The sequence below is a fragment of the Rhinopithecus bieti genome, unplaced genomic scaffold (genome assembly GCF_001698545.2).
Source record: "Rhinopithecus bieti isolate Rb0 unplaced genomic scaffold, ASM169854v2 scaffold_12891, whole genome shotgun sequence".
NCBI lineage: Eukaryota > Metazoa > Chordata > Mammalia > Primates > Cercopithecidae > Rhinopithecus > Rhinopithecus bieti.
The window spans coordinates 239,195-266,620 of record NW_016807322.1 but is presented as its reverse complement, the minus strand read 5'-3'; the positions used below and the strand labels follow the sequence as shown (position 1 = coordinate 266,620).

Sequence of the window (27,426 nt, the reverse complement as noted above, 5' to 3'; positions counted from 1 at the left end):
TTGTAGAGAAACCCCAAAATAATAACTTCCTGTGTTTTGTAACTTTTCACAGCAGAATATTTATTGTTTGGTTTCACCAAACATAATTTTTAAAAAATGTAGTTTTAATTAGTTGTAAATTCAAACATTTGGATTCTTCTGGAACATTGGGCTGAAATGCAAATCCACGGGAAACACTACACTGTCTTTCAGGCATTTGTCCTCTCAAGTATAAAACTGTGAACTAAAACATTGAAATTAGCACTGTTGGTTAATTTTTCAGTATCCTAAAGAAAAATACTTGTTTGATGGATGCTGTTTATTTGCTTAACTTTCCAATTAATATCTACAGAAATTACAACTAATTATATTAAACTTAAGAACCCTATTGTAATGTCCACCACATTATTGAACTCTTCTAAATAAGCACCGCATGAGTTATAACTAATGCAAGTAAAATCCTGATTCTAGTATTAAATGATTCTATTTCAAAGGATTTGAATGCACAGAAAAATATAAGAACATTCATGTAAACTCATTTTTCAAGTCATTAAATACTTAATTGAGCAATCATTCCTAATGCTCATCTCTAGAGCTATTTTTTTATTTGTTTGCATTTCTCTGGTTCACGACCAACATGGAGGTCAAACACACATTATAGGGATCCTGGCTTGTGTGAACACAGGCTCTTCTAATTAGTTCCCTCCAAATTACAGTTGTTGTTGTTAAACTCCCAGTTCACCTTGAAGTGTTTCTCTATCTTACACTGGCAGCCTAATTTTAGTTTGAAACATATGAAATTACCATTTTTGTAGGTACAAAACTTTAAAATGTTGGCAATTTCATGGGCTTCAACAAAATACAAATGTCTAACTGTACTATGTGACACAGATACTTCATTCCAGTACATGTTTAGGCATTCCTTCTAGTTAAATGTTCCCTAGTTTAGAGTCATTCTTAAAGAAGTGGTCCTCTAGGAGTTATTTCTTATTCAGATTGGAATGGATTATCACAGTATTTCCTTTTTTGTGCCTCTTTACTCTTGGCAAAGGCTTCCTAGCCTTCGACTTAGTTCTGTCAATACCTGGGCTGTGAGCTAGTTTCTTCGAGCAAGGGGGGAGTTGGAGTGGCGTTAAAGAGTGTGAAAAGGAGAGGAAGACTCCTAGAGCAGTGATATTGTGAAACAGAGCCCTTTAAACACGAAATGTGAAGATAGATAAAATTAAAAAAATAAAAAAATAAAAAACCTCCACTTTCTGACTAAGTGCAAAGGAAATTGCATAGAAAAGAAAACAGACAGCAGGGTATTCAGCCAAATTGTATGGTAAAATCTTTGCGATCGCCATAAAGTGCTTTTGCTTTGAAGTGCAAGCGTGATTCAGTGAAGGGCTCAAGTTAGCAATTAGAAATCGGTTATTTGGGTCCCTGATTTCATTTGCGCCAAGAGACAGGCAACTTTTAAGGGTGACGATAAATCTCCCTGAGCTTAAAAGGCAGAAAGGGCCAAAGTGTGAACTTTTTACTTCAGCAACGGAAGCGAGAAATCAGTGATTCATTAAAGAGGAGACCTCCTTGGAAGCTGGCAGCAGAGGAGGAAAGGACCCTAATTATGTCTTCCTTCTCTGTGCTCGCTCCGATCAGTTTATAATCTGCTGCTCTGGAGGGTTTAAAATCCTCAGCATCTTCTGCTTTCTCCCAGCCCTCTCCTCTTCTGGGAGTGAGAAGGAGGAAAAAGTCAGCCAAGCACCAGGCTCCAGGTGGCTCTCAAGTACTTCACTGCCAAAAGAAATGGGGGTGGGGGGAGGAGATCCTACGCTGGAAAACAAGTGAGAAAGGGGCTCCCCAGAAGGGATTAGTTCAGGCTGGAAGATAGCAAAATTCGGAAAGCTGGAAGATACCGTCAGCGCCGTGGCCCGCGCTGAGAGCAGGACGCTTTAGCAACGAATTTGCCAGAGCTAGAGGCGCCGGCGGCGGCTGCGGCCGCAACAGCAGCGGCGAGGAAGGGACCTGGCAGCCCCCAAGCTCGATGCAAAGGCATCGCGCTCTCTCCTCGCTCCCCTGCTCCCCCACCCCCTTCTCTGCCCCTTTCACCCTCCCTCTCCCTGGCGTTCCCAGCAGCGTAGGGTTTCAGATGTCCCACCGCCTGTTGACCCCCTCCCCCTTCTTCTCCACCCCTGCAAATGAGGTTTGACCAGCAGAGGCAGAGCCCACCTCTGGCTTAGAATCACTGACATTTAGACTCCAGGTTTCAACCTGTTTACAAGCGGACTTTCCAAAGGAAGGGGGTGGGGGATAGGGCCATACAAAACATCAGCTGCCGTCCCCAAAACAAAAGTGGCTTTCGGCAGCCTTCAAATCGGCAGGCACCACTAAAAACAGAAAGGAAGAGAGGGAAGAAAACAACGGCGACTGGGTAGCTGCCTGCAGTTCTGACAACTCCAAAGGGATACACTTGTAGAAGCGGCTCGCAGGCTGGGGCTCCGCAGAGAGAGGCCAGAAGGTGCCAACCGCAGAGGGGCGCAAATATCTCCCCCTATTCCCCACCCCACCTCCCTTGGGTTTTGTTCACCGTGCTGTCATCTGTTTTTCAGACCTTTTGGCATCTAACATGGTGAAGAAAGGAGCAAAGAAGAGAACAAAGTAACTCCTGGGGGAGCGAAGAGCGCTGTGACCAACACCACCACCGCCACCACCAGCTCCTGCTTCTGCGGCCACCCACGTCCACCATTCACCCGGAGGCTCCAGAGGCGCAGGCAGCGGATCCCAGAAAGGAGCGAGGGGAGGCAACCGGCTTTTCCGAGGAGTTATGGATGTTAGTGCATTCACTTCTGGCCAGATCCGCGCCCGGAGGGAGCTAACCAGCAGCCACCACCTCGAACTCTCTCCTTGCCTTGCACCAGGTCTTACCCTTCCAGTATGTTCCTTCTGATGAGACAATTTCCAGTCCCGAGAGTTTCAGTACAATGTGGAAATGGATACTGACACATTGTGCCTCAGCCTTTCCCCACCTGCCCGGCTGCTGCTGCTGCTGCTTTTTGTTGCTGTTCTTGGTATCTTCCGTCCCTGTCACCTGCCAAGCCCTTGGTCAGGACATGGTGTCACCAGAGACCACCAATTCTTCTTCCTCCTCCTTCTCCTCTCCTTCCAGCGCGGGAAGGCATGTGCGGAGCTACAATCACCTTCAAGGAGATGTCCGCTGGAGAAAGCTATTCTCTTTCACCAAGTACTTTCTCAAGATTGAAAAGAACGGGAAGGTCAGCGGGACCAAGAAGGAGAACTGCCCGTACAGTAAGTAACAAATGCGTGCTCCCCTCCTTCCAATTATCCACCCCCAGCCCACACGGGGGGGAAAAATCTCTTCCAGATGTGGCCAGCTAAATATTTACGTCCCCAACCCCTGTAAAATGATTAAGTGGAATACTTTCACACTAATTCACCACCCGCCCCCCCGCCCCATGTATACATTGTGCTGCCGCATCCCCTCCCCTAAGCGCGCTCCCTCCACATCCCCCACCCCTTGCCGCCCCATCCACTCCTTCCCTCCAGCCTGTCACTCGCCGGACCACGCAGGGCGCTCAAGAGAGTTGTTGCAGTGCAAAGATGCCCCTTTTCTCTCTCCACCGCCCTTCCTACCTCCTCCAAAGAGCTCTTTTTCTTTCCTTCTGGAAATGGCTCAAGTAAACACATTTTGTTTCTTTTCCCTGGAAATCTTGTTAAGAGTTTGGGACAGGCTCCTCAAGCTGAAAATAATCATCCGCTGTCAATTATAGGGGCTTTGTGGGAACTTTATTTCAGAAAGAAAATCAATTCCACTCTCTCCCCACCCCATTCCCTTACCCCAGCACCTCTAGATATGAGGGAAAACATTTTCTGGTTTTGATTTTTGTTTTGTTTTGTTTTGCGTCCCTTATGTTAGTTTGAGTGATTGCAGTCCATGAAGTTAGCTTTTCAGGCACCACCGCTGCTATTTGTCTTCTGCCTGCCTTCTCTCTTGGTAACATGATGCTCATGCCTGCATTGTCAATAGCGTATGCACTGCTTCGTGGTGTCCTGTTGTACTGTTTCTTCTGAAACCTCTCATATTGCAGAGCCATACTACTACAGCATTGTAAACATCTGGGGCTGGATTCACACAGACCTCACACAAATTTCATTGTCATTCTTTTATTTTCAAAGTAAAAGTCATAAGTCTGTTTCCATGGCTATAGTTTATCCTACAGTGTGACGTTTTCTCCTCAGTGTAAATTATGCCTGGGATCCCTAGATTTTGTTCTTGCCTTTTCCCTCTCTCTTTCCTTCTTTCTCTCTTTCCCTTATTTCTTTCTTGCAGGGGTGTGGGCTGGTTGAGGGAGAGAGAACTAGAAGAGGAGGGGTGGATATTGTGTCTCTTCTTGAATCAACCCAGCAAAACCAGATTACTCTGTTGACTTCCTTTCTCAGTTACTTTCAAGTGGTGAGACTTATTCATCCTCTACTGATTATTATGTGAAAGGAACCCAAGACTCTGTAATGGCACACTGAAGACAGTAGACAATGATGTTTAAACATCTTTAGTGACCATTTGGCATTATCTCAATGGTAAATTCCAAGTCACCTTTAAAGGAGACATTTTGTGTTAGTTTTCAGGAATTCTAAGCATAGATTATCAGCTAACTTAAATACATGAGTCAAACATTTCAAGATTCCTTGGTTTAGAAAGTACCAGGTACTAATGGGAATGACAGTTGACCAGCATTTAACATTTTATTTTTGAATACAAATTTACAATAATTAAGAATTTAGTTTTCTTCTGTGGGGATGCACACACACTCAACATTAACTTCTGTTCCTCCTCAGCCACTGGTTCTATTTACTAAAATTCACAATATGTTTATAAGTAATAAAAATACGTGTAGAAGTGCTTTTAAAGTGTTTCATTTTATGTTTCATACTAGAGATAATTAAGTACTACATTACCTGATTCATAGAAAGTAGCTGAAATAATGTCATAAGGATGACAATTATTTTTGCTTAAAAGTCATTTGTTACCTGAATTCATTAGATCCTGTGTATATAACCTCTAAGGTTTTTTTTTATTAAAAATGTGAAAACTTTATTTTCTTCTAAAATAAAATAGTTGTGGTGTCATTCAGTTAGGAGGATGGGGAAGAAGCTATCCAAACAGACAGAGTGTATCCAAACAGACACCTAGACAGAGTGAGCTGGAAATTTTAAAAAAAGAAATTCCGATGGACTGATTTCTTTATTTTTTCATGGGAGGAAAAACTCAAAAGAAAATATGATAAAGTTCACGAGTGCTATCTTTGGGGAGCAAACTTTTTCTTTTTAACGAATGTTTGTGCTATACTTTAAAGGTCTTTATAATATGACTTAAGAACAAATCTGCTGTTTTAGTTTACACAACTTAAATTGCTATTTTCTAGAATCATAATCACATGTGATTAGTTGCATAGTAAAATGATTTCCACAGTAGAAACTGAATTTCATCTTTACAATAAGAACTACCTGCAAAGAAGAAAAGTATACAATATATATTGTATAAAACGGGTGTAGAAAAGTTCCATCCTAACTGTCCAAAATATACTAATATTTTATTTTCTGTGTGATAACATATATTATTTGTTATAATGACAAGCTAAATATCTTATATGGTAATGCAATCCTAATCAATGATTAAAAGTGAAAGTGGAGGGGTTCACTCCACTAAATATTGTCAAATCATAAACAATTTAGGCTTTCCAAGAATATCTGTGTCAAAACATAGCAAGTGAAAATTAGAGATTGAAAAAGCCTTAATTTGACATGTGGCCAGGTAATCTAAATGCTGCTACAATTTCCAACTGGACTGATTCAGCTGAACTACATGGTATTAAGATATTGTCTAAATGTTGCATAATAACATATGAACAAACTTTTGCCATGCCTACAGGGTAGCCAGCCAGCCATCCACCAAATGGTAGCTTGTTAAATACTAGGATCTCTAACCTCTGAAGAGTGTCAGTTCCTTTTCCAAAAACCACATTTCAGTAATATTTGCCTAAACAAGTGATTAATTATTCTCAATACACAAACCTGTTCTTTTGAGGTTTGCTTATTTGAAGATTAATTTTCTTTGTTACTTTTGGCCCTAGTATTATTGCTGCTAAATTGCAGTAACAGCTTATCTAAAAGGGTATATGTTTTTGATGTCCTGGATAATTAAAAAACTGTTTTACTGACTTTTTGCCAGCAGAATGCTAGCAAAAGGAAAGTAAGACAATCATCTATAAGTATTGCAAAGTCATTTTTAACTTCTACTTTCAAAACTAGTTCCCAGAAATTAGATGGTTCTAAAAAGACCACATGTGCTAACAAAGTTCTTCTCTATATGGGTGATTATTATAATTTTTTTTTTGGGGGGGGCTATACTTTTTGTTTGCTTCTTTGTCATGATATGAGAGTAGAATAAAGAGAGCAAACATGAATTATTTTTCTGCTGCTAGAAGTCTGAGAAAGCTTGAATAATTTAGAATAGCTGTGGTGTATCTGTCACTAGATATGTGTAGGCTCATTAAGGTTTTTGTTTTATCATTCTTTACATCTTGAGCTTTGCCCTTGAAACCTTACCACTCGGCTTTAGTTCTGACCTCTTAGAAAGGCTGGATACAGCTGTTAGGTATCCTTGCAAGTGGGACCAGTTGACTTATTTCTGGATGTGAGTAAAACAGCTGTGAGCTTCTCCCATGGTTGTCATTTGTAGAAAAGAGGGATCTAGTGAAAGGAAAATGTATACCTAAACTTGAAACAATTAAGAATAGATATTCCAAAAAGGGAAAGTCACAAAAAAGGCTCCTGGGCCTTTCTAGGAAAGAAGTATGGAAGGCAACAGAGAAATCAATATGTAAAGAGTATGCTGTATATGCTTTATCTCTTTAAATACACACTTCATTTAATAATCATAATAGTCCTATAACTATCAATATTTTTCAAATTTGAAAACTAATACTGAAAAAAGTAAATTGTCCAAGGTCATTCAGCTAGAAATGGGCAGAACCAGGATTCAAGCCCCAGCCTATTGGTTGTATCTCTCCTTTCTTATTGTACCTTTCTGCTACTTCCAACATTAATATCAATTTATTAGAATATGACACCTGAAATCTCTAAAAAACACATTATCCAGATCCTTACCTGCTTCTTGCTGTGAACACCATTCTTTAGAATTAAATTGGAACAGAAATAAAATGACAATTGCAGAAAAACAAATACATTAAACGTGTCATTGCAGGTGGCCACATGATATCAAACAAGGCTAGTGTATTCTCTAGGTAAATTCTCTCTTTTGATATTTGGGAATATAATTGCTTACGGATATACACAAAATACACATACATCAATCTCACTTATGTTAACAGAGGTCATTAGGAATATATGACTATTTAAGAAAAATCCATGAATGTCATTTTATATAGTAATTGTTTACAGCTGAGGGCCAAATGTTTAATTGTTCCCTTGTGTAATAAAATAAGTTGATTGTAAATACCTGAGAAATTGGACTGTTGTAGAAACTTCTGATATATGACTCTAAAAAGGGCGACATCTTAGAGACTTAAGCTATACATATTAAGAAAATTTTAAAATAAACCTGCAAATCAAAAAGGTACTTTACCATATAAAATGACAGATTATTGTCTGGGATTATTACTTTTTAACCAGGACTAGAGCTTATTGTAGGAAGCTAAATGAAGTGAGAAAAAATAATTGTTGAGGAAAATAGGAACTCAAAAATTATCCCCTAATAATGACACAAGAGTATTCTGTGAAGAAAAAACTATAGACAATTTATGGCTTCCACTGGTATCTTATTTCAGTTGTGGTTGTTTCTAGAATTTAGTTGCATAATTTATAACCGGCAGCATTTAATCATGAGCATTGAGGATTTATGAAGGTGGAAGACACTGTATTTAATGTTTACATGACATTGTCCTGTTACCTTTACTGCATTTCTACCATATGGAACCTCCACTTTGATGGATTTATCATAGATCTATTAAAAATGCACAATTCAAGAGAGTTTCCTCTTCATAAACCTGATTTATAATCACCTACAAGGAGAAATCTAAGGAAACAGTTGTCAGGAATCACACGCCCATATTGGAGCATGAGAATTCAGAGACACCAAATTCTAGGTCTTGGATATTTCAGTAACCTATTACCTAAAGGTGTGAATGACTCTTTAAAAGCAAGTGTTTTCAAAATGATGCTTAGGCACAGAATTTTAACAAAAGAAAAAGAAGTAGAAGAAGTGTCTTATAGGATCAAATAAACCCCACTGTCTTTATAGTTTCTTCTACATTTATACTTTCCAGTTTAGAGTGAAAAGCTGCATTTCTTTAGAATTTAAAGAACTTATAGTAGAACATGAATGAACACTTTAAATTTCTATACAATTACTTTAATGTTCAGAAGCAAACCCCATTTATTATCCAAATGTCTAACTTTCCACAAGCCAAAAAAATGTTGAAAAAAATTTGACAGCTCATTTGAAATGGAACTAATGTTCCTCCCATTTATGAGCTGCCTGTGAATAACTACATCTTTCCTAAGCCTTAATGTCTATATGCTTATCCGACATTGTAGTGCAAATTATATTTCTTTATTATGCTTCAGAAAGAAGAGTAATGTATGTGTATTAGTGCAAAGTGATTTTAATCTATCTTAACATTAATTTTGTGAACTTTGCAATCAAGAGTAATTCAGATGACATTTTTAGTATCTGTCAACCTTAATAGTTGATGTTTGCTTAATATAAGTAAGGAAAATACTAGAATTTTCCTTCCAGAAATTACAAATCTATTTTATTTTATAGAAAAGATGGAATATACAATTCATGTTTATGTAATTTTAATATAGTTTTATCACAATATAGACATGTAATCAACTTCATTTTGTCTCAAGTCGTTTATGCAGAAGTGTTTAAATCTTTCATGGTATATTGCAATGATCTAAGATAATTTACATTTGACATTTGACCAAGGGTGTTTATTACTTTGTTTTCCAGATTTAAAACATTATTTTATAATCAGCACGCTTTCTTCTCAGTGCGTGTTACCTTTATCTGTGCCATTCAGTCAGTATAACAAAGAATAGCTTAGAAATGCACCTTTAAAATTAACGAAAGGAAATATACCCGCATCTTGGAAAGCCACCAGTTACACTCTGATACTGAATTAATGAATACAAAATGTTGACATTGTACAGAATCAGTTTAAAACCCAGTACTTAATTTGTATAGATTTTACACAAATAGAAAGTTTCAAGATATCTAAAAGGGAGCCAGGTCACCCACAAAATAATGGCCTTAAAGGCTCCCTTGCTTTTAAATCAGATCAGTTGTGTTCTTTCTTTGAACGCTGTGTTCTAATTGGCACAATAAATCAAAGAAGACACTCAGAGTAGATTCCCATGTAAGGTGGACAACTGGACAGTGACTTTTTACTGCTGCTAACACGTGCATCCAATTACTATCTGATAGATTCATAGTGCTGGCAGTAAAGCATTGCCTTATTTTATAGTTCACCTAATAATTCTTCAACCTAAACCAGTCCACCTTTACCTATACCCATTCTGTCAGTATGTGCATTATTAATGAATGATTTTCAAAGTTTTGGAATGCTTCCTGCAAGGAATGATGTCATTGAGTTATTAATGAATCATCTAACCCTAATAGAAGGCAAAGTATTGATTAACTTGATATACCCCAAATTTCAAAGAATTGTCAACTAAACAAACCTAATAATTTCACCACAACTAGAACCTAATTCTGAATAGGGTGGGTTAAATTCCATCTAATTCTGAATAGTGTTGGATTGCTACAAGATTTAGAACTTTTTTAAAAGGTATTTTAATGTTTTCTATAATAATAATTATTATTACTTTTCTTCAAGGACCTTGTGTTAACAAACTTTACTGAAAAAACAGACATGTTATTTCATCCTTAACCTTTTTTGTTCCTGTGTTGAGGACAACTTGACATATTCATAGAGTCTTTACAATTCAAGGCTCATTGACTTCTTTCTAATAGCTTTGTTTTGAGTCAGTCTGTGACAACCTGCTTCTGAGGCATTGTAAATCCCTAATAGTTTACCATCCCTTCCTCACTCCATTATTTTCACCTCCTTGGTTTTGTGTTTTTTTGTTGTTGTTGTTTGTTTGTTTGTTTGTTTTTAATAACTTTTCTCTGGTTTCAGAACTGGCTACATACCTTTAAGGCCAGGGAAAGTCATTCATTAGTGTTACTTGGCACCCAAGGTGACATTCAGGGCATAGCATCTAAAACTGATAGTGTTGTTTTTATTTTGCATAAAAATCTTCAATGGTGTAAATTCGATATACTTCATCAGGACCGTCTTCTCATTTCAATTCTGCAGTGAATTCCTTCTTATCCCAGCATTCCAGGTCAACTTCTTTTAAGCTCTGCTGTAAGTGAAGTGGACAAACCACAGATTAGCACCCTTTAGAGTGCTGATTATCCCATTACTAGATCATCATTCTGCATTTTCCTCCAAGTTAAATTTTGCTCCCAATAACTCTCCCTACTTTTCCTATTTTCTTTTAAATTATTTGCATACGTAACACTTACTAGCTACTTTGCCATTTTCTTACATTTTGCCTTTGTCTGGACTACCATAAAAGAAAGAAAGTGAAGATGATTTTAAAAACAGGGTCTCACTCATGATCACAGCTTACTGCAGCCTGAACCTCCTGGGCTCAGGTGATCCTCCCAGGCAGTGGGAACTGCAGGCATGCACCACCCAGCCTGGATTGTTTGATGATTTTTGTTTGTTTGTTCGTTTTGTAGAGACAGGGTCTCACTATGTTGCCCAGGCTTGTCTCAAATTCGTGGGCTCAAGTGATCCTCCAGCCTCGGCCACCCAAAGCACTGGGATTACAGGTGTGAGCTACCACACCCAGCCTGAACACTTCTATTTTTCTACTTTAGTTGTCATTTATTTTAAAAAAGATGAATGCTGATTTGGAGGTCTTTGATATTCCCAATTTCCAGAATGGCACTTAGATTATCAAGCTTCTCTGAGTACCCCTGTCAAATATATGTGACTTTTAAAAATAAAACCTCGGTTCTCAATAAAACTGTTTTTAAATCAGGAAACAATGTAAAATATATATAGTATGTCAGATGAAACAAATGTAGAAATGCATATGCCTTAACTAGGAATTTTTGAAATACCAACAGGAGTTAGAATCTGAAGTAATTCCGTGTTTTCATATACTTCTCCTAAGAAAGAATTTTTTGGCACTGATTGATGAATTAGATTTAAGTTTATCATATGCAGAATCTGACTCAATAGTCAGATTGAGATAAATACGTTAAATTTATCTGTTATAATAGTAATAAAAGTCAAGCTTGTTTTTACAATTGTTTTCAAATTTTAAGTAACTTTAATTTACTGACAGAAATATTAAAGGAAGAATTAATATTCTGTAACATGGGGTAAACGGTAACATATGACACTGATTTACATACTATTGATGATCTAAAGTAAGATACATTTATAATGGTATTCATAGCAGTAATTACCAGATTTGGGGGGTCATTTTTTGGGAATATCTCTGCAGAAGGATATGATTCCACAAGTATAAAAGAAAAGTGTTAGTGATGTTAATCACATTATAGTATTAAAAACCTGATGAACAAAAATAGTGTTTTAGAGCTCAAATATACTGACATCCAGGAAACAAGAGAGATGGTAAAGATCACATAATGAAACGTTTGAGAAGCCAGAAGGAAAAGTAGAAAAAGAGAAGAGGCCTTAGAGTGTTTGGACACATACTGTGAAAGGAGGAGGAGATGCTTTGCTGAAGTGATGAAGACAAGGGTTTTGAACTCTCAGGAAAGAGATCAAGCTAATGAGTAGCACTGCAAAAGGGCTGACATGACAAGAAAGGTGTGAGGGAAATATAACCCAAGCCCTGGCATTCAACTGGATGTTAAATTAACTGAAATGAGAACCTATGATCTAAGAGAAGTCCCACAGAAGTCATCGCAGCCAGGCTATCAAAGCAAGGAAAGCGAAGTCCCAGTTCCTGCTAAAAAGGAGGTATGAGAAAGTGATTAAAAGTATAGGCTTTGATTCAAAGTGATAAAAAGTATAGTCCCAGAGTGAAAGCGGGCTTTGAAGCCGCACACCTGTAGGCAAACTGCGAGATAAGAGTTGATAACTTTGGGCATGTTGTCATCAGTAAAACAAGGATATTAACAATACCTACCTTTTTACTACATGGTAAAGATGAAATGAGATCTTACATTCATTCATTGAGTCATTCAACTGAAATTTGAGTGCTTGCTTTGTGTCAGATAGTGCGTGAGGCACTGAATAAATGCATTGTTGAAAAAAGTTGGTCTTTCTGCTCTCATAGAGCTTACATTCTCCACAGAAAATGTCAAAAAACAAGTTAACCAAGAGGTGATATGATAAAAAATTGAGGTGAGTGCTATCAACGACACAAGTACAATGTTTTAATAGAAAACTAGGAAACGACTGGGAACTACTCCAAAGAGCACAGCTAGAGAAGCCTTTTGAAGAGGTGAGAAGCGAACTGCAAGGGGAGAGTTTGGTGTCTCATTCAAGAAGTACAGAGAAGGCATACTGAGGCTGGATGTGGCAGAAGTTTGAAATCTGAATGGACACACACAGCTTAATGGTGCCTGGCACATCATAAGCCTTAATCAAAAGGGTACTATATAAAGAAAAAGTAAATATGATGCTTCCTTTTATTTCAGGGGGAAAACATCAGGAAAGCAACAATTATATTATTCGATGAAGTGGCGTTCAACAATGCAGGAATTGAGGAAATAGGCGGGAAGGAGAAATATACCTGGATTTTGTTTAAAAAGGGAAATATTGGCCAGGCACAGTGGCTCACGCCTGTAATCCCGGCACTTTGGGAGGCTGAGGCGGGGGGATCACGAGGTCAGGAGATCAAGAACATCCCGGCTAACACGGTGAAACCCCTTCTCTACTAAAAATACAAAAAATTAGCCGGGCGTGATGGCGGGCGCCTGTAGTCCGAGCTACTTGGGAGGCTGAGGCAGGAGAATGGCGTGAACCCAGGAGGTGGAGCTTGCAGTGAGCCGAGATCGCGCCACTGCACTCCAGCCTGGGCGACAGAACAAGACTCCGTCTCAAAATAGAACTACCTGAAATTTGATTTGGAACTGTAATATTCATAATGTTCTGAAGTTTTGGGGAAAACGTAGAGGCCTGGTTCTTTAAGAAACTGGTAGAAGAAACAGATTTAGCACTTCTAATCCAAAAATCTCAAATCCAAAATGCTCCAAAATCCAAAACTTTTTGAGTGCCGACATGATGCCAAAAGTAGAAAATTCCAAACCTATCCTCATATAAAAGATCACAGTCCAAACATCGAAGCACAGTTTATTCAGCATCCCCAAGGGGAAAAAAGATCCTCCCATCCCCCTTCAGCTGCTGTTGCTTAACAGCTGATACAGGTATTCTGGTGATGTTACTGTGCTGCCTAATTACCCCAAACACATTATTTTTTCACTGTAATAGTGGTATGTCATGTTGTTTACTCTTAAGTACTTATGTATGAATAAGTGTAAGAAAATGATTGCTTATCAGTAGCATTTAAGTTCAGAGTCAGGAATGAGGGTGATGCCAAATAACCACAGATTACCTACATCAGTGGCTAAGATAGTGACACCTTTGCTTTCTGATGGTTCAATGTATATGGACTTTGTTTCATGCACACAATTATTTAAAATATTTTTAAAAATTACTTCCGGGCTGTGTGGATATAAATCACAAATTAGTTTTGTGTTTAGACTTGGGTCCCATCCCCAAGATACCGCATTATGTATGTGCAAATATTTCAAAAACTGAAAAAATCCAAAATCTGAAACGCTTCTGGTCCCAAGCATTTCAGATAAAGGATACTCAACCTGTACTTGAAAACGGAAGGTAACTTGAGGAGAGAGCAAGGTGCTTAAAATAAAGAACAGAAGATGGATATTCTCAAGGACACAAGCTGTAAAAGGTTAAAAGAAAGAAAGAAAAAAGAATAGTAAAATAGGTAACCATGGAGATTTGATGATTACAGAATAAAAGGTAACAAAGAAAAGTAATTCTTAATTTTTAAATATTTCAGAATAAATCTTATATTTCAACTTACAGTTTTGAACCAGCATTATCACAGATACTTAGTTCTTCATAAAGTTGGTAGTTGTTTCTTGTTTCTTATCCTATTACTGTGACCTTTTTGGCTTATACCCTTAAAGCATTTGCAGTCTAGAAGTAGAAAGAAGAGACTGTCACAGGGAGTTGAAACAGCATATAAGGCAGTTTGTATGCAATGCCAAGAAGCAGGACAGAATTTAAGTAAACAGCAGTCTCTAACTAAGGGAGGGATGCATGACATCAGGGGGTCACACTGAGGATAAGGAACTCTAGCTAGACGAGATAAAACCAGAGAAGGAATAATATTCTAAAAGAAGGCAAAGAAATGTGTGGGTGTGGAGTCAAACATGAAATTTTCAGGAAATCACAGGCAGGAAACAGAAAGTTTGCATGCAGGTAGGCATCTTCTGACAGACAAAGCAAAGTACAGTAGAAGGTAGTATCATGTGAAAGGGAAGTATGTAAATTTATCCTCATATTTGTGGATCTCAACTTTCTGGCAAAATATTACATTGACATGATTTTTATTTAAACTTGCCCTTTCCTTTTTTTTTTTTTTTCATTTTACTTCTTGAAGTAAAAAAAGAAAGTGGAAGAATATTTCAGAAGTATTATCTACATTATGAATTGACAATCTAAATATAGTAAGTAGCAAGAAATTGTAGCTTAATCAAAAGGAAAAAAGAGCTAATTTTATACTAGGGACATGGAAAGGAAGTAGTTCTCTGCTCCCTTCAACGTAAAAATGACATATTCTGTTGTATTGTCTGATTTGTCAAATGATCATTAATTTTAAAATTTAAACTACTTTTGGAACTTCAAAAATCTTAATATGTATATTTCATGTGAATAAGGTTTTTGTAATTTCCATCCAATTCCAAAAGAACACCTGAAGCATCAGTATTTCCTTGACTGTAGCTGTGGACCTTTTTTTTTTTTTTTTTTTTTTTTTTGCATTTTGTATTGTAAATTGTCTTAGATTTACTTGGTTTTACATGATCAGAAAAGAAACAAAATATGCTAAACTTCTTTTCTGGAAAAAGAGTACATGTAAGTATTTTTTTAAACAAACTAGGAGAAACATACAGACAGCATATATACAACTACACCCCCCTACTGACACTATGAGCTCTCGAGTAGATAACACCCACAATCTGGATTATTTATAAAATTTCATAGCTGTGTGATCATGGCCAAGTTACTCCCTGGGTCTTGGTCTCTGTATCTTTTAAGTTTAGGTAATAATATCACCCACCTCACCACTGTTGGAAGAATGAGTCATAAATTTACAAATGAGACTATAATTGTAAAGTTGTATTAAATATAGGACCTAACACCATGTAAGAGTTCAACAGTGTTAGTTCTCATTACTCTTTTATGCCATGACTACTTATGTTGTCACTAATTATTCCATTATGTGAAAAGTTCCCTAAATCATTGAATAATAAAAAATTTTCCAGATTAATGCTTTCATCAACTGATTTTCAGAAAAATTTTGTAATATGGGTAAGATCATCATTGTTATGCCCATACTATGTTTAGATGAGAAAATTAGGCCTAACCGTTATTGTAGCAGACTGACATTATAGAGTTAGCATAATTGAGTATAAAACCTTGGCCAGTCTTAGTGATGGTGATCTTCTATCTTTGCCTGCCTGGGACAGTTCCAGTATATGTCTCTTGTTCTGGCATTTTATTATTCATACCTGTTCAGTCTCAGTGTACTATCACAAGACCATCCTAGTCTTAATCAGTGTGATCTATGTAAGGCACAAATCCACACAAGCTAGTTCCCTCTTAGATACTACTACATACCATCACATCACATGTCATATGTCATATAATATCATGTAATCTCTACATTCCTTCACATGTCATATAAGACCCTCATGATTTACTCCCTACCAACTCCCTGGCCTCATTTCTTACTACAGTGCCCATTATAGCTATTTTACATTGATTTCAGTTCTAGAACGTGCCTTGTCCCTTCATGTTTGGCCTTGCCAGACACTGCTAGTTCAGCCTGGAATGATGTCCCGGCCCTCTTTCCCAGCTCTTCTTCTTTTCAAATTTCACTTAGATGTCATCTCTGGGAAACCTTCCTGCTGTCCTCTCAAAACTTGTGCTTCCAAAAATCCTATACCTAGTATTTTAATACAACCCCACACTTGATTAGTTGACTGTTTACCCATCTAGTTTCCTCATAAACAGAAAACTTGTTGAGAGTAAGAACCATACCTCATTGACTTTTACATGCAAGCACTTAAGATAGTATTTGGCATATAATAAGTCCTCTTTCTACACAGTATTAAGTAAATTACTGCTTTTAACCTCATGATCTTGGTCAACTTACTTAGACTCTCAAAGTTCAGTCACCTGGTCTGGAAAGGTGATTAATATGCTACCTACCTAAAATGATAGTTGAAATAAATTAGCTCTTAAAATTTCACTTAGTTATAAGTTCTACAATTCTGAGAACGTGAAAAATAAGTTAGTAAGGTCGTCATTATTTAAGAGACTGAATTAAAAAATTCATTGAATTCATTAAAATTTCTGAATAAAAAATGTGTAATCATGAAGTGAATCATTTTTCATGTTTCTCTAGTTTTCCTAAGGTTACTACTGATAACATTCAGTGGATATTAAAAGTTACTTTAGCTCCTTTAAAATTCCTGCTATGAGACAGTTATTTCTAGTTTCAGAGTTGTATTTTTGGGTTCTTGGATAATTTGGTGGCAATTAAAAAATGAGCAATTCTTAGTAATTATTTTGGAGAGGAAGAATAAAGTGCTGCAAGGAGTGGGAGTAAAGAGAGTGGTCTTGTCTGTGTCAAAACATTTACTGTGGATCTTAAGCAGGTCATTTACTTTATCTTGACCTCAGAGGCTTAATAATAATATGACTGTATTGAACTAAATTATTATTAAAATATTTTAGTTTAGTATATTTATTTCACAGACTAGGGACTAGATTCCTGGAGTGTACTTATATTAGGAAACGTAGCTATATTATGCTGAATAATGACCACCCAAAGGTTCTAATCCCTGGAAACTGTGAATGTTACTGTATTTGTAAAGTTTTTGCAAATGTGATCAAGTTAAGGATCTTGAGATGAGGAGATTATCGTCATTGTGCAGGTAGGCCCTTAATGCTATCACAAGTGCCCTTATAAGAGAGACACAAGGAGATTAGACATACGTAGAAGCACAAAAGGCAGAAGGCATTTTGACAATGGAAACAAAGATTTAAAGATACAGTGTTGTTGTCTTTGAAGATGGACAAAGGAGTCATGAGCCAAGGAGACTGGAAGAGGAAAGGAACAGATTGTCTCCCTAGAACATATAGAGGAGTTTGACACTGCTGACACCTTGCTCTAGGCCCAGAAAATTTGATATTGGACTTCTAGTCCCCAGAACATTGAGAGAATAGATTTATATTAGTCGAAGACACCAACTTTGTGGTAATTTGTTGCAGAAGCCATAAGAAACCAATATAGATATGGTACTTAGAGCAGGGTCATGCTGTAACTCAACCTAAAAATGTGAAAGTGGCTTGGGAAGTGGATAGTGGACATAAGTTGGATGGATTTTGAAGCACATGATAAAAAAGCCTGGATTTCCTTAGACAGACTTCTGTTAGATTTCTGTTAGAAATATAAAGATAAAAGGTGCTAAGGTGAGGATTTAGGAGGAGGTGTTTGGCACAGCAGAGAATGCCTACCTCATTTAGAGAATACATGTAACATCATAAACAGAATGTTGGTAGACATATTAATATTAACAGTGCTTTTGGTGAGGGCTCAGAGGGAAATTAAGAGTATGTTATTGAAAACTAGAAGAAAGGCAATCCTTTCAGCTACAGAAATGTAGCTGAACCGTGTTCTACGTTATGTGAAAAACAGAACATGTAAGTGATGAGTTTGGATATTTAACTGGGGAAATTTCCAAGCAAAGTGTTAAAAGATCAGCCTGATTTCTCTTCCTGTTTATAGTAAAATGCAAAAGGAAGGAGATAAAGTGAAAAAAGAACTGTTAAACAAAATCAAAATAGCACTTGATGATTTGGGAAATTCTCAGCCTACCCAGATTGCAAAAGATGCTAAGTTAGGAGATTCACTGTTAGGAAAGCATGCTCTGAAGAGAAGGCTAAGGGTACCACTAGATAACCTTATGATAGTGCTGAAGAAATGAAACATGTGATGGATGGATTCCTTCAGCCACCTCAACAGAAGTCAGGAATAGAGATGAGGTTATCTAGGAAAGATCTGTAGAGAACCCTCTCATGGCATGAATCCCTGTGACATACACAGGAAGACCACAGAGTTTTTGAGAATGTTGTATCAGCAGAAACACTGCCAGCTTGAACTAAAATAGACAAAGACAGAGCAAATTGAAGGAAGGCTGTCAGACTCCCAAAATTCTACAGGCAAGTTGATAAAACTATTCAGCTCCAAACACGTGATACCTTTCAAGAAAAAGGATCACCCTGAGTGCAGAGCCTTGGGTACAAAGGAAGTGCAGAGGCATAGAAGCAGAGACTCTAGCCATGTGCCCTGAGGCAGGACCCTCAAGTCACAGAGGGTGACTCCCAGGTCGGGAAACCTAGTGGAGTTTACCCTGCTGGATTTTGAAATTGCTTGGGACCAATGACTTCTTTCTTCTTCACATTTTTCTCATTTTGGAATAGGAATATTTATAACTGTTATACTATGCTTGTTCCACCATTGCATTTTAGGAACTGATAACTTTTTTTCTAGTTTTATGGATTCAGTAACAGAATAATTTTGCCCAGGATAGATCATACCCAGAGTCTCATCCATCTCTGAATCCATTATTTACATTATACAATTTGAGATTTTAGAACTGTTGTTATTTAAATGAGATTTTGGACTTTAATTTAGATAGGATATAGAAGCTTGAATAATGGCCACCCAAAAATATCAGGCTGTAATCCCTGGAACCTGTGACTATTACCTTATATGGTAAAGTTTTGCAGATGTGATTAAATTAAAGATTTTGCGATGAGGAGATTATCCTGGATTATTCAAGTGGGCCCCAAATACCATGACAAATGTCCTTATAAGAGAGAAGCAGAGGGAGAGTAGACATACACACAGAAGGCAGAAGGTGATTTGAGGATGGAAGCAGAGATTTGAAGATGCTACACTGTTGGCTTTGAACATAGTAGTAAGTCCATGAGCCAAGCAATGTGACCAAGGAATGTGGCACCAGAAGCTGAAAGAGGCAGGCAATGGATGCTCCCCTGGAGAGCTTCTAGATGGAATACAGCCCTGCCAGCACCTTAATTTCAGCCCAGAGAAACAGATATTAGAGTTCTGGCCTCCAGAACTGTGAGAATAAATTTCCATTGCTTTAAGCCATCAACTTTGTAGTAGTTTGTTATATCTGCCCCAGAAAAGTAATACAGGAATCTATGAAAACTTTGTGCAGCCCAAATTAAGGATCATTTGACAAAAACAAAGCAGTATCTTGTGGTAGATAGTACTAAGCATGGACTCAAATAGATATAAGTTCCAACCTCTTAAGAATTGTGTGAATGAGAAAAGTCTCTAAACTTCTGTTTTCTCATTCCATCTATGAGGATTAAATGAAATAATCTATGAAAAGTATCTAGAAAAGTATCAGGCTTATAATGGAACTTCAAATTTTAGTTGAATCTAAAGGGATAACAAGTTTAATTGACTATATGTTTGTAAAACATCATTTTAAAATATAGTTTATTTTCTTACAATACGTTGACTGCTAGGCACTACAAAAGCAAAGGACTTTGGTTGTTTGATACAGAACCTGTCCATAAAAGTGGCCTGTTTTTCCTTTGGGCTATACATTCAATCTGACTTGATTAAAGGGTTTCCTGGCCCAAGAGCCCCTTTTCTGAAGATGGGCACTAAAATAATGGGAACCTTTCCCATTTAAAGAAGCCCCTTTATAGTTAAAGGTGAGAAAAGACCAATTTTTAAAAATGGGTAATTAGTGTTGCCTTAGTTCATTTTCTGTTGTTTGTAACAGACTACCCGAAACTAGGCAATTTATAAGAAACAAAGTTTGTTTCTTACACTTATGAAGTCTGAGAAGTCCAGAGTCATGGGGCCACATCTGTTGAGGGTATTCTTGCTACTAGGGACTTTCTGCAGGGCACTGTGGCAGCAGAGAACATCACACATCAAAGGGGCTGAGTGTGATAGCTCAGGTTCCTCTTTCTCCAAAGCCACCAGTTCTACTCCCATGATAATCCATCAATCAATTAATCCATTAATGAATTAATCCAATCATGAGGGCAGAGCGTTCATGAACCAATCACCTTTTGGTTAATGCTGCTGTATTGGGGATTAAATTTCAAATGAATTTTGGAGGGGACAAATATTCAAACCATAGCAAATGTAATTAAATTTCAGTAACCAGTACTTTCTGAAGGATTTGTCAACATTTATGTTGACATTGCTGTGTATTTACTCTTTGAAACTAACATCTTTTATCATCCATCTTCTCTCACTATGTATAGAATTCCTTTAACACCCTACCTTTAAGCCTCTCACATCTCAAAATGTTTCCATAATACATAGTACAACTCTCCTAAAATTTATTAACATCTTTGTTTATATCGCTTGAATTTTTATGGCCTGGAAAAAAAAAAAAAAAAAAACAAGATTCTAAAACTGGCATTTCCTCTTGCAGAAAATTTGTTTCTCTCACAGTAATAGAGGTATTGAAGTTGCAGACAGCAGATAAATGTTTTGTCAGGTCTTAGCGTAATGGGGCTTTTATGGAGCTGAGGCTGACTGAAACAGCTGCTAATTTAGAGTGCTATGCAACTTACTTCTTTTTCTCCTCAACACTCATTGTCTACTGAGTGTTGTGACTATAGTAATTTGAGAAGATAGGTGATAGTTGTGATATTGGGAAAGGTGGTGCAATTAGGAATGGGGCTCCGGTGCAAGGGAAATAGATAAGAAATGTGACCCAGGATTACCTTGAGCACAAAAAGCACATGAGGATCAATTCTACCAACCCCAGTGTCATTCAAGGATTTTACTTATATTATCTGATACTAGGCAAATAAATGAATATGTTCATTCATTCCAATCCCCAGGAAGTTTCTGCAACTTTCTTGGAGATAGAATGCCCACAGAGAGAGTTGTGCATTCTGATTTGAGATCCATACCTTACCTATTTCTCTTTATAAGAAGATTCCTTCTAATGAGCATTTAGAAAGAGGCTTGGAGCAGGAGAGGAAAGCCAGATTGGAAATAGATAGTAATAACAGTCAATAACAGATATTTCTCAAACTTGGGTCTATGGACCACATGCTCAGAATGAACTAATGTGCTTGTTCAAAATGCAAACTATAGAAGTCTCATTCTAGATGTACTGCACAAAGTTGGCGATGGAGGAGAGGGGGAAAATATGTTCACACAAAGAAATCTGAATTTTAATAATCTCTAAAAAGCAATAAAATTAAGAGTAACACTAAATTAAGTGTAGAGGTGATGGGAGGAAAGGCCAAAGGTCTTTTGAGCTTGAGATAATCTGAAAAATTTGGCAGAATGAATTTCATACACATATTCCAGGTTTGCACATTTTCTGCTTTTGCACATATTCTGGAAAGGGAGAAAGTGCCAGTATATTCTATAAAAAGGAGGTAATTTTTAAAGCAAGTTAAAACATACGCTGAAGTTTAAATGCTCCCTGTTTGGTGAAAGAGATTTTCTGATAAATCTGAGACTAGGTCAGTTTTCAGCTCACTCTTGTAATTGTCTGAGTGCACGTGTGCTAAAGCTGGAGGGAGGGAAGAGAAGATATGATACTCATCAAAAGCTGGCTGTTTTCTCACCATGTCAGAGTGCTCTGCCACTGCTATTTATGAGAAAGAGCTGGGGATGCTACACCAAATGACAGTCATGTAAACAAACTTTTAGAGATCGAGAGCTCTTCCCTTCTTCTTTTTTAAGCCACAGGAATTTATGCGTATGTGTGTCTAACCCCAAGAGTGTTGGCAGGAACCTAGCCCTCAAAACGATCACTTGAATTTGCAGCCCAGCCTCCAAAACTGGAAACATGGAGAAGGAATATGACGAGATTCTATAGTTTCCTCAGGAACCATCTTTTGAACTCAAACAGTTCTTTAATGTCTTACGGTTTATTAAGAAAAAAGTCCTCTATTGTGAGAAATTCTTTCCTTCAGCTGTGGAGATTGAGTTTCAGTTCCTGTGGATGACCTTTTCTCAGATGACTGGAACTGGGACTACAGTCAAAGCTGTGACTCTGTCCACTTTGGGTGTTTCATGAGTATGCAAATTATAGGCTCATGTCTGTGTAAGTGACATTTCTTTATAACTACAAAATATACATAATACCAGATTCATATTCCATATAATTCATGGAATATCTCCTGTAAAGTCGTAGGAAATATGAATATGAACATATTAATAAATAATTGACAACATGGACTGGAAGTAGTGGCTCATACCTGTAATCTCAACACTTTGGAAGACCGAAGCAGGAGGATTACTTCAGCCCAGGAATTTGATACCAGGCTGGACAACATAAGAAGACCTCATCTCTACAAAAAATAAAAAAATTAGCCACTCATGATAGTGCTTGCTGATAGTCCTAGCTACTGAAGAGGCTGAGGCGGGAGGATCCCTTGCTCTTAGGATGAGGCTGCAGTGAGCCCTGCTTGTGCCACTGAACCCTAGCCTGGACAAGAGTGAGACCCTGTCTCAAAAAAACAAAGCAACAAAAAAATTGACAACACATAACACACTGAAGCATCTTTCTTCCATCCAGATCTTTTAAAAATATGTTTTCTTCTTATTAGAGGCTTCAAAGTCATTTAATAAGCTTAACCTATAGTTTCAGCTGAATTTAGCAGTATGTAACCACTGACAATGGCCATAACTTACTAGTCTGAGATGATTATTTTACTGAACAACCTAAAGAAGTGTGGTTGGATTTTTCACAATCCCAATATACTTCATGGAGGTATGGAGGTTTGAAATTATTTGTTATATGCTGTGCTATGTTGTATGAGGCACTTAGCCGAAGACATCTTTGCCCTAATGTTTTGTGCTCCAAAGAAGGATCAAATTATTTCAACTATTAAAGAATCTGAATTGCAAACTTCCAATTTTACTCATTGAAAAATGCCATCCATCAATTGTCTTATTATATATTTTCCTCTATTAGTGACTACGATTATAGGTAGAATAAAAATATATTGCCTCCATCCTAGACCATCCTACCCTCTCATGTCCTTATTCAGTGCCTGGCACTCTGATTGAATTAATAAAATTTTAAATTAGTAATATTGACATTTTGTGAAGAAGCAGGCTGGGGACTAGAAAGAGAAAAATTAGAAATTGGAATAAGTTGTTATTAAAGTCATATTTTTATAATCTGTTAGACTGACTATATAAAAATCCTTGTTTCCCTATGTTAATCTTGGGCAAGGTTCTAAGGCAATTCAGTTTTAATCAACATATGTGTTATTTATGTGCCACTGTGTTTTTTTTTTTTTTTTTCAGATAGCCATACATTTATTAAACCATCTATTGTACACATACTTTGTGGCATACAGTAAGCTCTCCATATATGTGGATAAATGATGAAGGATGGTATGAATGGAGCCAGTTCAACTCTGCTCAGAGGGTGACGTGAATTTAGAAATGCTATTCACTATGTCAACCTGACTTATAAACATTCCATTACATAGCAAAGGCAAAATCTGAAATAATGCTAGTTCAATTCAAGAAATATGCATTGAGCACCATGGCAACCAATGTGGTACTGGCTACAAACATATCTTGGCTCAAAGTTAAATGTATACATGTTTATTTGATTGAGTTTTGTTGTTTTAATTTATAACAACAAATAAACTAAGAATAGGAAGATACCAAACTAAAAGGTGTACTTCACCTTCCACACTATGATATTCATTAGAATATTTGGAGGAACCAATGTCCTGAGACAAAGGAGCTTCCCAGGACCAGAGACTTTTCAGTTTTAAAATCAGGGGCATCCCAGGCAAACTGGGATGTTAGTCACTCTATTTCCAAGTAATGATCAAATGTCCAGTGTTATTCTCTGTTTAAATATAGAAAAGCAGGCCCAGAAGGATCTCAGTTGTCTTGAACTTGATTCTCACAGGAAAGCACTCAGTGTGCTAACCACAGTGCCTCCAAATCATCAGAGTATTAAGCAGCAGAGACAAAATTACTACCTTTCAAAACGGGTTCCTAAAATAATAATAATGGTTAACGTTTAGAGAGCATGTACTATGTGCCAGACACAGTTCTAAACGGTTTACTTGAATTATCTCTCTTAATCTTCATAAAAACCTCGTGAAGTTTTATTATTATTACATATTTTCCAGATAAGGAAACTGAGGTTCTAGAAGGTTAATAAATTTACCCAGGATCACACAGCTAGCATCTAGCATCTATTCTTCTTAGAGCTGACAGTGATCCTTTTAAGATGTTAAGTTAGATTACATCAAGTCTGTCCTCAGAATTCTACAGTGAATTCTCACTTTACTTAGCCTAAGTTTCAAAGTCCCTATTTTTATTATTATTATTATTATCATTATTATACTTTAAGTTCTAGGGTACATGTGTATAATGTGCAGGTTTGTTACATATGTATACCTGTGCCATGTTGGTGTGCTGCACCCATCAACTCGTCAGCACCCATCAACTCGTCATTTACATCAGGTATAACTCCCAATGCAATCCCTCCCACCTCCCCTCTCCCCATGATAGGCCCCAGTGTGTGATGTTCCCCTTCCCGAGTCCAAGTGATCTCATTGTTCAGTTCCCACCTATGAGTGAGAACATGCGGTGTTTGGTTTTCTGTTCTTGCGATAGTTTGCTGAGAATGATGGTTTCCAGCTGCATCCATGTCCCTACAAAGGACACAAACTCATCCTTTTTTATGGCTGCATAGTATTCCATGGTGTATATGTGCCACATTTTCTTAATCCAGTCTGTCACTGATGGACATTTGGGTTGATTCCAAGTCTTTGCTATTGTGAATAGTGCCACAATAAACATACATGTGCATGTGTCTTTATAGCAGCATGATTTATAATCCTTTGGGCATATACCCAGTAATGTGATGGCTGGGTCATATGGTACTTCTAGTTCTAGATCCTTGAGGAATCACCATACTGTTTTCCATAATGGTTGAACTAGTTTACAGTCCCACCAACAGTGTAAAAGTGTTCCTATTTCTCCACATCCTCTCCAGCACCTGTTGTTGACTAGGATTTGAACCAGGTAGTATGGCTTCAGTTCCTGTGCACTTAATCACTAAGTATTGTGCCCTTCGATAAGATGCAACTAGTCTAATCTGAAATCCTTCAATTAGACAGAGGCAAATTAGTCACTATGCTACATCAGCAAGTTAAACTGTATAGCTAGAGGGAACTTCCATAGAGTATTCTGTGCTTTCTTGACAAACTTTGCCTACATAAAGAACAAAAAAAATCTCTTCTTGCCATCTACAAATGTTTACCTGCTGTTAAAAAGTCTGGCTCCTGACCACTTTTATTTTGAAAGTCATGATGGCTAAAAAAGAAACAGATGAAGAAAAATGAATTTTTTCAGTAGTTACTTTTCAAAGGATGATAAATGGAAACATTTAAAAAATACTTTTATAGTATGAATTCATTTTCTATCAGTTCTTTCAGTTTGGAATTTCTTACGTCGTTTGTTTAATATCAAAGATTTTTAACCTTCTCACATACGAGGAACACTATTTATTTTATTTTCTTGCATTTTGAGAAATATTTGTCTTGATGCCAAACTGCCTGAAGACATACTCTTTTACAAAGAAAACAAAATTTTAAGAGAAGTTAACTTACGGTTGCTGATATTTATTTTCTTCTTTATTTAATCTTCCCATAGTTCCCAAGTTCAGAACTTGAAATATTATCTTTATTAGAGAAAGTATTCATATTAAACTTCCACATCTATATGTAGCTATTTTTAAGTCTAAAGTATTAATTAAAAATTATCCATACACTATCAAATAAAATCCCCATCTTAGCAAACTCTTTTCCCAATGAATTTCAACCACACTAACCTAGAATCAGCTTTTGGCGTACCTTGTACTAATGGAAGATTTGCTTTCTGCTTTTGAAGGCAAATTGATATTCACAAATCATATGTCACAAGTCACTAAAAGTGTCAGAATCCCACAGCAGGCCCTTGGTAGCTTGTTAATCTCTCCTGTTTAAAGGAAACAGACTAATTCACTTAAATATAATGAAAGCCATGCCTGCTCCAGCTTAGTCCCTCAAAGCTTCAGCTCATACAAGTCCTGCCTTCTTTCTTCACCTCCTTCTTTCCTGGCTCTGACAATTAAACACGAAACTAAGAAGCAATGCTTTCCTTAATGTTGCCATGTCTGAGCTATTTCAGATGTCACATATGTGAAAATTGTGAAAATGAGGGATGCCTTTAAAAAAAAATGCATCGACAATACATACAAAGGGGTATCCTTGCCCACCTTTCACCATTGTTCTCAACAAAGCATAAAAGATAAAGCAGGATGTTAAATGCAGGGACCAGATGTATATATAACCTTTTGCCCTCATTATTCTAATTGGTTTCCATTAGGAAGAGGGAGGGAAAAGTCAAATAGCAAAAAAAAAAAAAAAAAAAAAAAAAAAAACGGAAATAATTGATATAGAGATGAGAGAGTGAACTTTTAACATTGGATTGACTAAAATCTGGGAATATTATAATCAGAATAACAGAAGAGCAATTTCAAAAGTTCAAATCAAAAGGTGATTCAAAAAACATTAAGAAATGGGGAGGAAATAATTTATCTTAATTTTATGCACCCAGAAATTGTTCAACTGTGGTCAATGGTACCCCAACTATATTATTTTTTAACTCTTCTCATATTTACATTTATTTTTGCACTTTGAAAGAAGAGCCAAATGTTCTCTGACTCTTATTGCCCAGATATACACAATCACATTTGTGGTTAACTATATTTGTAGTTAGTTCCCCCCCTTCTAACCATGTGCATTTTCCCCTTCTAGTAGCATTAGCTATTTGTGGTTCTCCACACTGAAATGAAGTATAATATGCAGTAAGTTTACATCTTCCAGTCAAGGACTTCAGTGGCAAAGGACCTGAGACTGGGATGACAACAGAGTCTTACTTTCAACCTAAGTCTTAATCAAAGCTTAGAGTCATAAGATTGAAAATCTGGAGTTAGGGCAC

The 27,426-nt window shown here is 37.1% G+C and overlaps 1 protein-coding gene and 1 long non-coding RNA gene across 3 annotated transcripts in view; one reads left to right on the top strand and one right to left on the bottom strand.

Moving 5' to 3' along the window:
- The window catches only part of LOC108535340 (uncharacterized), a 28,101-nt gene extending 25,208 nt beyond the window's left edge, over nt 1-2,893 (bottom strand). Inside the window, exon 1 of the long non-coding RNA XR_001887209.1 lies at nt 2,712-2,893. This is a non-coding gene — a long non-coding RNA (uncharacterized LOC108535340). The remainder of the gene's footprint in view (nt 1-2,711) is intronic.
- Nucleotides 2,134-27,426, top strand: part of FGF10 (fibroblast growth factor 10) — an 88,934-nt gene continuing 63,641 nt past the window's right edge. Inside the window, exons 1-2 of one of the 2 annotated variants that reach the window (XM_017881333.1) lie at nt 2,181-2,479; nt 2,571-3,267. In XM_017881333.1, coding sequence (XP_017736822.1) covers nt 2,943-3,267 — 325 coding nt within the window. In that variant the 5' untranslated portion in view covers nt 2,181-2,479; nt 2,571-2,942. Of the gene's footprint in view, nt 3,268-27,426 lie in introns of both variants that reach the window. The other variant, XM_017881332.1, reaches the window with a different exon arrangement.